Here is a 10,270-nt window from a genome sequence, read left to right as displayed (position 1 = left end):
TCTTTTCCAACAAAATTTCTTCTCTTACTTTTGGTTCTCTTTTTCTTCAACTTGACATGATCATGCTCTTCATTAGAGCCATCTTCATTAGACTCTTTGTTTTCGGCACTCTTTTTTCTTTTTCTCTTCTCAGATGCAATTTCATCTTCCTTCTCAGCATGTACCTCCTATTGAATGTTAGCAATGCTAGGGACTTTTCAAGTTCCAACCCCTGGATAAGGTGAGAGGGTCATGAAAAATATATACCAAAAAAAAAAAAAGGGGGGGGGAGAAAAGAAAGGAAATGTACCTGGATGGAGACCATAACGGGCTAACCTATCATTAGTCCTAAACTCATTTACATCGATTTGAACTCTACAGGGAAACAAGTCTCATGTTTGATGATCATATTCATCAAGAGGAGGCCTCTAGTTAAAAGGATCCACAGATTCAAGGAAATGGAAACCCGATCGAAAACGGTAGTTGGGGAAGCAAATAGAACAAAAGAAATATTTTTTTCTCCATCCTTTGTTATCATGCGAAATGAACGACTTAGAAAATATAGAACAATTGTCCAATTTGGCACTCATATTAGTTCTCCTTAAGAAATGTAGAAAACCATGCTCACTTCCAATTTTTAGAGTGTAATAATTCTGGAAGAGATTGACAGAAGGATTACGTCCCATTTTCTGAACAAATGCCCAGAAACAGTTGATAAGTACTCTCCAACTATTTGGGGTCAGCTGACAGGGACATATTTTATTGTAGTCGAGAAGAGATTTAACTTAGGGATTCACGGGAATCCTAAACCCGGCCTCTAAACTCTTGATATAAATGGCGATGACACTAGGAGCAATCTGTTTAGCACGATCAGAGGGTTTAGGAACCCAAGCATTGATTCAGAAGGAAAACAATAATCTCGCAAATAGGAGGATAGCTTGGCTTTTTTTTATCTTGGCAGGGTACCACTCAAGGCGAGTCGAGTGGTTTTGGATTCATTCTCTCTTTCTTAGTATCCACAGCTTTGAAAGGGACTATTACTTCATCATGAGCGTATGGAACAGGTTCCCAATCCGAGTTGGGGGCTTGACTAGGGGAAGGATCAACAGAGTCTTCTTCTGGAACAGACTTCTAAGGGGTCTTACCTCATGACAAGACTGGAACTAGTAGGTTTATCAGGATGATCCATGAGGGAATGAAAGGAAAGAAGATGAAAAAGGGAGGTTCGAAAAGTATTTAAGAGAATAATGAAGCAAGTTGCAGACAAACATGGAAGGTAAAGGCAAAGCTGAGAAGAAGATGAAGAAGAAAAGAGGCAACAAAGACGGAGCAAATATAGGAAGTAGAACAACATGATTGGAAACTCTTAAATTTTGGAGGAAAAATATACGATGATTCAAATTGACGATTGTAACTAGTCAGAATCAACGTCTGAGCCGAATCACTTAAATTTTGAAAAAATGCAATTGAACACGTGGAGAAGATGGATAAGTCAAGAAGAAGGTATTGAAACCGTACCCGAGAAGATCAACCATATCTGCTGAAAACAAAGGTTAGCATTTATGAGGAGATGGAAAAAGGTTGACAAGATGAGGTCTTCATCAGAGATTCGAGACAATTCTGGGGGCTGAACATTATTTTTGAAATGATTGCAAAGATTAAGCGTTTTCCCAAGGCAAGGAAAATTCATTTCCAGAGGAGTTCAAGCCATAAGCCGAGACTCTGGTTCTGAAAATTAATTTTGGTGGTTTCGAAAACTCAAATGTTGATGAATCTAGATCTCGCCACGTGGATAACAAGTTTTAGAATTAGCGTTCAAGATTGAATGACTAACTCCAAAAGCAAGAGATGGCTCTGATGAATCTAGTATTTATTGATGAACTCTCCAACTCATAGAAGAATTTGACGATACGTGATGAACTCCATTGATCAAATGGTGAGCTCAAGATTCCTGATGAGCTCTATAAATCAATAGATGAACTCAGGATTCCTGATGAACTTAGCTGGTCAAAGGATGAGCTCGGAGTTTCTTATGAGCTTTATAGATTGAAAAATGAGCTTAGAATGTCTGATGAACTTTTTCAATTAAAGGATGAACTCAGCATCTGAATAAATTCTCTTGACTGGAGATAAGCTCAAATACTAAAGAATTCTCACAGCTAGGATCAGGTGAAGAAATAAATTAAAGATGATCAGACAAAGGCAGTTCAAATGACCAAAGAAACGACTTAAACCTCCTGACCATAGTTTCAATTTGATTTCAACCTGATCAGTAGGCTTAGGCGCTCATGTTGTGAATAAATTACCCAAGACCTAATTCGTGATGGGTTGATCGGTCTTAACCAATGGTTTGAACCAGATACAGGGTCAACCCAAAAGTCACACAAGGATCTAATCCTAACCATCAATTCTACAACGCTCAATTTATGGCTCAAAGAAGGTTAAGTCAGAAAAGGGAATCTATAAGCATAGACAAAAGGTAACACACTCTGATTCACTCAAAAACTATCTGCATTTTCCCACTTTTAAGCCTTCAAGCATTCCTATGCTCTCGGGAGCTCTGCAACCCTAATCCTTCTATGCTCATTAACTTAAACGTTGAAGACGGAGCGCCAATCCAGCTGATCGGCTCTGTTTCTAACTTTTTTTCATCAACCTTGTGATAAGAGTGGATTCAAGTCCAAATCGAGCCAGATTTAGTTAGTGTGGTGTGATTTTACAGTTCATAGCTTTGGCAAATTCTGCACCAACACCAAGATACCAAAAAAAAGATAAAGATGAAAAATTAAATAATATAAAATAGAGAAACATGAGAAATTAAGTAAATATATATAGTTGGAATGGAGACCATAGGAAGTAGAAGAGAAAGAAATGGTTAGGAAAGGAAGATTGGGGGTTGAAATTTGAGAATTGGAGTTGGAGAAAAATAAGACGAGGAGAATGAAACAAGAAAGAGAGAGAAGGCTCCTATATATTCTGTGAGATGAAGAAAAGGATGATAGAGCTGCATGAGTTTGGGTTTCAAAGAAAATAGTAAGTAGAAGGAGAAAACAAAATAGGGAAAGAAACTTTCATTTATTTTATTTCTTCTTTTGTTTGGTTGGTACAAGAACCAATTTTATCATGTACTTTTGCAATCACATGAAATTTCAAAAAGGGACCAATTCATCATATTTATTTTTCATGAATAATTATGACTTGATCAACAAATGAGTGGTGAAATTAGAGCTCCTTTAAGAGTAGCTCAAATAAATGATAAGGCACGACAAAGCCGATTGAGGTGGCATGGCCACATTCAAGAATGCAAATTGTCTTCTACCATATATTTAGGAGGAAGTCTATCTCTGAGCAATAACAAGGTGAACCCACATCTTAAACATGTAGCGGAAAGGTATGAGGGGAGCACAATGACGGGTAGAGGATCTCAACTCATATTCAACAGGGGCTTTTAAATTCCCCTATGCGGAGAAACAATTTAATCCAGATTGATGGAATTAGAAGAACTAGAGGCAAACCAAAAAGGTAACATTAAGAGAAATGGTGAGAAAGAATATTTGTAGCTTAGGTCTTGTATCTATATCCTTAGGTCTTCTATCCATATAGTTATCGATCCCTTTTATTTGGGAAAAGGTTTGCTGCTGCTGCTGTTGTTATTATGACTTGGTCAATATAGTACTAGACATAAAAATCCACTAGAGACCTCTACAAGATTTCGGACTGCTACGTCTTAGAGGATTTTGCGCCACTTCTTGGAGAAATCTCCCAATGAGTGTTCAATCAGTAATAAGTTTCAACCACGTGTAAGTATTATAATCAGGGGCACCGGGCACTCATTGGATTTACCCTAACCTTTGGATTTAAAAATTCCACATGATTGATTCTTATCTCCCATTGGGTACTCATTGGGAGATTTCTCCTTGGAGAGAATCCAAAACCCCATCTTAGAAGTTAGCTAGGAGTGAGCAAGATACATGATGGGGGTCTCCGCCCTATATATGATCAGCATATATCACCTCTACCCCCCCCCCCCCAAGGGTGGCAGATCTAGATTTAGTTCTTAGGGTTTCAAATTTAATGTTATGTTGTAACCCAAATTCTTGTACCCGACTTTGAAGATGGATCCGCACCAACATGTTTTGGTGGGCGACCCAAATGACCCAATTTTTGAGATATTTGATGAAAGCAGAGGACTTGGATTGAACCCATCGTTGATCTCGATTTATGATGGGGGGGAGGGTACGGGGTCGTAACCTCCACGATATGGTTCGACCCAACGCAATGGATTTACATGTTTACTCGATTAAAGTCTATAAATATACCTTATGTTCGCCCACGAGGTCAAAGTGAGATTTGTAATTTTCGTAGTATGGTTTCGGGTGGGAGTTCTTGTAACATTGTTTTGCTGATTTGTTGAGAGGTCTCCATTCTTTTCTTCTTCTACATGGTAAAAGTTTTTCTTCGCTCGTAGACATGTCACACCGATGTGTGAACCACGTAAGTCTTTGTATTATTTCATTTTATTTCTGTTTATTGATGATTTCTTGGTGTTCATTCAAACACTTAACAAGAATAGAAGGTCCTACATGAAATAATTTATTACTTAGCCTGTAATTTTTAAAGTACTCAATACTTTCTTGGAAAAAGATGATTCTTTGAGGACATGAATTCAATTCCCACAACAGAAAAGACGTATGCATTGTTTGTTTTTCTTAATATGTGACTAACTTCATAAAAAGGAAACACCTAGGCTTAAGAGCAACCCAAAAAGCTACCCCAAAAAAAATGCAATACAAAGAAAAGCTTCCAAAAGATCTAGCCAAAGAAAACATGATCGATCACTATGGGGCCTTAACGTCAATGCAGCATGTTGGTATACATGCAAGCAAAACATGCGGCAACTACCAGTCATCAACTACTGTAGATGAAATCTGTAGAACCAAAGCTTTCACTATAAATAGCAGTTGCATCCGCTCAAGATTGCTCAAATCTCAAAGAGTTCTGGGAATCATGTCTCTGTCTGTGAAATTTGAGCTTATGCTCTCTGTGGTTCTGGTAGTTCTCTTGGTGTTTAATGGTGGCGCTGCCTTGGAGATTGGATTTTACAACGAGTCTTGTCCCTCTGCAGAAGAAACTGTGAAGTGGGTAGTGGCCAGGGCGTATGAAAGCAACCCAATCATAGCCCCTGCTCTCATCCGCTTGCATTTTCATGACTGCTTTGTGAGGGTAAGTTATTCAAATTTTTTAATGTTTTTTCATAAAATCATCGATTACATTCTCTACAATTTCCACTCGCTACAATTCATTGTAATTCTTATTTAGGATTGTGACGGTTAATTATCTAACCTCACAATTAACACCTAACTAAGAATTGAATCTAATAAATCTCTAAAAGTTTTCTCAATTTTGTAAAAGATATAAATCCTAGAATATATACTCATTCATTTTTGATAGAATACAGAATATAAAATATATTCTCTTGTGCATGCATTTCCATGCTTTGTACGGATTGTCCGAGAGTCCAAAGGCATATATTTAATGGCTTTCTGTTCTGGAGTATATATATCATCTGTGGTGAGAACGAAAAAGATGGACCCCTCCTTCTGCCCTTAGAGCCAAACCTAGAGCGCCATCGAGTTCTGAGTTCAACAATATTGAGTAAATCATCCTCATTCTTCAGATATTGATTATTCCCTCAAGTAAAATATTCTGGGGTTTGTCTCAGGGCTTAGATGTGCTAGGATGGCTAATTTCACCATGTAAAATGTTCCTGGGTTTATCTTAGAGTCTTCTGTTAGGTCTTTCGTGAGTGTGTAATGAGAGTCTAGAATAAAAAAATTAAAAAAAAATTATGTGGGGTGGGAACCACAGTGGCACCCTGTGCCTCGCCCCCCTTCCTGTATTTTATGGTGAGGAAGCGTTCAGGAAGCCACCGGGTTTGCAGATCCGGACTCGTAGGAGGATGGGGGCACAAGTAGGTAGGGTAGAGAGGATCTCCAAGCCCTATATACCAACTTCGGAAGAAAGTGTTGCCCGCAGCCCCGCATCAGTTTCTTTTGGGTATATATATGGTTGCGTATATATGTTGATCCTGATATTAATTTGATATTTATTCACCTCACAGGGTTGTGAGGGATCTGTGTTATTGGACTCCACGCCAGGCCATGCATCAGAGAAAGAAGCAGAAGTTAACAGAAACCTGGATGGCTACAACATAATTGATGAAGCTAAAGCTATGATCGAAGCTCAATGCCGAGAAGTTGTGTCCTGTGCTGATATCCTTGCCTTTGCTGCTCGAGACAGTGCAAATCTATCTGGAAACATAGATTACCAAGTACCTGCAGGAAGGCGAGATGGCACAGTCTCCATAGCAAGTGAAGCAGAAGCTAATATCCCATCTCCACTCTACAATGCAACTCAGCTCGTTGCCAACTTTGCAGCCAAGAACTTGACAGCTGAAGAAATGGTTACCCTCTCCGGTGCCCATTCAATTGGTGTTGCTCACTGCAAGTCATTCATTAACAGGCTTTACAACTTCAGTGAAACCAGTGATGTAGATCCAAGTCTTGACCCAGATTATGCTAAGAAGCTTAAGATGAAATGCCCTCCAAATCTTCCACCTATGGATCCTACTATTGTTCCATTGAATGCTTTAACACCTGAGATTCTAGACAACAAGTATTATGTAGGGTTGAAGATTCACTTGGGTCTATTAACATCTGATCAAGCTCTGCTTACCAATGAAACACTTGCAGCAATGGTGAACGTAAATGCATATGATCCTGCACTGTGGGAATGGACATTTGCTCAAGCCATCGTAAAGATGGGAGGGATTGAAGTTTTGACAGGAACTGAAGGAGAGATCAGGATCAACTGCAGGGTTGTTAATGGTGGCACCTTTGCCTTCTCTGATCAGTAATGAAGAACTACTAGACTAGTTTCAGAAATTATGTAATAAATAAAGGCTAAGTTGTAGCTGAACGGATGTGTAGATTGATTTTACGAAACACTCCTTGAGATCTTACCGTTAAATCTATAGAATTAAGTTTGAACCATTCGTTAAAGTTTAAAATTTCTCCACCACTTACGGGTAATTTTCATCACCGGTTATCGCCAGTTTTTTTTTTCTTCCCAACTTACTGGATAAAGTCGAGTAATCTTTTCCCCCTTGGAAATGAGGTTTTCTAGGGTTCTTTGGCGATGACGTGTTTCAGGCGGGTTCTTGATTCGGTTTGAACAAATTTAATGAGGGGTTTTGAAAGCTTGAGTTGAAGGTTCTCTGTTGATTTCATAACTGTTGGAATTTATTAATATGATTAATAAATTAAATGCCCAAGGGCAATATTGGAAACTCACTATTAGGGCGGTTACAAAATAGGGTTATATATTTTGGTAACCACCGCATTAGTAAGTAAGTGTGTGATTCATTCGCAAGAGATTTATCTCTGAGAAACGGCGGCTCCATCTCTCTCTCCCTCTCTTTTAGAATCGCAGGCTTGGAAATTTTTTCCTTTCCTCGTTTTTTATCTTCATTCCATTAATCCACGGCATTTGGATTGTGGATAGCATTCCCTTTCCTAGTGGTTGTGGAATCACCCCGGTAGAGCTTTGGTGGTTGAACGAGAACGTGGATCTACACTTCCGCTGCGAATACTTCATAAAAGGGAAAGCGAATCCAGGTAAGGAATCTTTCCCTCGTCAATTAAACAATATTTATATATATGGAGTATTACCAATATTGGCATCAGAGCCATTGGTTCCCACGGTTCTTTGTTCCTCCAAATTGTTTATTTTAATTGTATGGATCCAATGGGAGGATCAAGGGTCTAATACGAAACCCATGGGAGAATTGATAGGGTTTATGAAAACCCTTATTTTGGTTCGGATCCGAGTGGGAGATCCTTGTGAATTTGCCTAATGAAGATTTGCATGAATTGATAATCCATGATGATAATTTTTTGTTTAAAATTTATTGTTGGATTTTTTTTCATGTATTTTTGGATGATTTTTTGGGTGAAAAAAACGTGTTTTACCGTTTTTGGAAAAAAATTCGTTCATAAAAAAATCCAGAAAAAACGCCGTTTTCTGGTCACAGAATGCCAGACGGATTTTCCGTCTGGGCAGACGGTCATCCGTCTGGTCACAGAATGCCAGACGGAATTTCCGTCTGGGCAGACGGTCATCCGTCTGGGCATAAAAGGCAGACGGAATTCCGTCTGGGAGATGGATTTTTTGGATATTGGTCTCATCCCAGTTCGAATGTGTTTCTAACTTATTGGACACCAATGGCCCGACAATCCGTGTGATGTTTGGGCATTGAGGGCCTATTGGGGCCTAGTGGGAGCTAATGAGGTAGAAGTGTTCTGTGTGAACCACCTCATAGCTTTAACATGATTGCATGTTTTATTTTAATAAAACTATTTTTTATTTTGGGTCTATCAATCATGTTTCTTGCACAGAATGAAACTAGTGTATAAGTCTATGTGGGTTTGCATGAGAATTTGATTGAATGTTTGTTAGCATCTCTTTTGGTTTAAATGTTTATCCCATAGGTTGACTATGCTAGTGTGATTTGCTGTTGCTTGAGTTGTGTTTTATGCTAGAATAGTTGAACTCATCCTAGTACTTAATGTCTCTAGAATAAATGGCTGCTGTTGGATCTACCGATCCACCAGGATCTATTATTTCTATAATAATTAAAGCATGTTATGAATACAATCGCGGAAGCGTAGAAATAAATACCTGTGTTGCATTCACGTTATAGATCCTCCTTTTGCTCTCCTCCTTTTGCTCTCCTTGAATCTTCCGTAGCTTTTCACCTTTTTTGGAATCCTTCGTTTGAGTGTTTGTGGAAACAATCTCAAACCCAAATATTGCGTGTGACGGCTACGGGGACCCAAGGAGTTATTTATAATATAAAACCCTAACTTTTAACCACTCCCACAATAGTAAAGGTCAGTAATACCCCTGAATGAATATGAGCCCAGATAAAGGAACCAGTGTTAGTTAAGCCCACAAAACCCAACAATCTCCCACTTGGGCTATACTAACACAAGTACCTTTACCTAAGTATTCGGCCATAATGCCCATAATCCTTCATCACTCAGAAAACCTGATTCAACCAACAAACAATTAATGTGAACGACAGTAGGAGATGCTCCTCAATATACGGAACACAACTATCTGCCATTACAGTCATTAACAACTCGCTGATATGAATCATTGGGGTGCATACAAGAGGTAAAGAATGCAAAACCTTATGTGATCACAAAAGCATTCCCTCTTGTGGGTCCTTTCCTGATCAATGATCAGTCTACCTTGAATTACCTCATAGGTAGAATACTCAGATATTATAATTTGGCAAACCGCCATTGATCGATCTAACATTAATATCTGACTTTAGAAATACCGCCAATTGGCATAACCGCTTGTGGCAAAACCGCCCATTGGCATAACCGCCCATTAGCAAAACAACCTATTTGCATAACTGCCCATAGCAAAATTGCTAACCAGGATTTAGGCTAAATACCGCCATAAATCATAACCTTGGCTAAATACCGCCATAAATCAAAACCTGACCAGAATTTAGGCTAAATACCGCCATAAATCTGAACCTTGACTAAATACCGTCATAAATCAGAACTTTGGCTAAATACCGCCATTGTCATTAAAACCTTGGCTAAATACCGCCATTGTCATTAGAACATCAAATGTAGCAAATATAAATCTACATTATTTACTTTAATCATTAACGCAAGATGAAAACGAAATAATCATCTTATTAATGAATAAATTTCATAGTGAAGTCAAAGAATGTTGAATAAAAACAAACAACAACTCCCACTAAATAAAAGTATCAAAATATTATAAGACATCCATACTGGAAACATGATTTTTAACAACTCCCACTGAAAGTGCCTTAGTAAGTGGAAGACATTTTGATGGTACTTTAAATGACATATATAACTTATCAAAGTCAATTTTAGGCATTCATTTAATAATAATGACAAAAAATATATATTACCAAAGAAGGAAAAATTACCATCATGCTGGTAAGAGTTACCGACTGTTACTACATTTCAACCTTTGGGTTGAGAATGCACTAGTCCCCTTACAATTTGCAACTACAGCGGGATATATGACTTTGAAAGTGCCAACACCTTTGGGTTAATGGTACTTCTAAGTCATCATATTCCTTTAAAAACATGTGCATAAACATACTTTGATGATGACACCTTTGGGTGAACACCATCAATTTTCTGCAGTAATATACGTTGGATCACATAATATTATA

The 10,270-nt window shown here is 38.3% G+C and overlaps 1 protein-coding gene across 1 annotated transcript; it reads left to right on the top strand.

Annotated features, from left to right (window-relative positions):
• Positions 1–4,986: 4,986 nt before the first annotated feature.
• LOC149008011 (peroxidase 5-like) lies at positions 4,987–6,895 on the top strand. The gene is made up of 2 exons (XM_089164699.1): positions 4,987–5,202; positions 6,101–6,895. The coding sequence occupies exons 1-2, from the start codon at positions 4,987–4,989 to the stop codon at positions 6,893–6,895; spliced, it is 1,011 nt and encodes a 336-aa protein (XP_089020825.1).
• Positions 6,896–10,270: the final 3,375 nt, after the last annotated feature.

Source organism: Hakea prostrata, chromosome 8 (genome assembly GCF_041222555.1).
Source record: "Hakea prostrata isolate BN-2017 chromosome 8, UWA_Hpros_2, whole genome shotgun sequence".
NCBI classification, from domain to species: domain Eukaryota; kingdom Viridiplantae; phylum Streptophyta; class Magnoliopsida; order Proteales; family Proteaceae; genus Hakea; species Hakea prostrata.
This window is presented reverse-complemented; position numbering and strand designations above follow the sequence as displayed.

Coding starts and splice junctions, on each gene's coding strand:
- LOC149008011 (XM_089164699.1), top strand. CDS start 4,987: ATGTCTCTGTCTGTGAAATTTGAGCTTATGCTCTCTGTGGTTCTGGTA. Junction 5,203..6,100: donor TTCATGACTGCTTTGTGAGG/GTAAGTTATTCA, acceptor TTCACCTCACAG/GGTTGTGAGGGATCTGTGTT.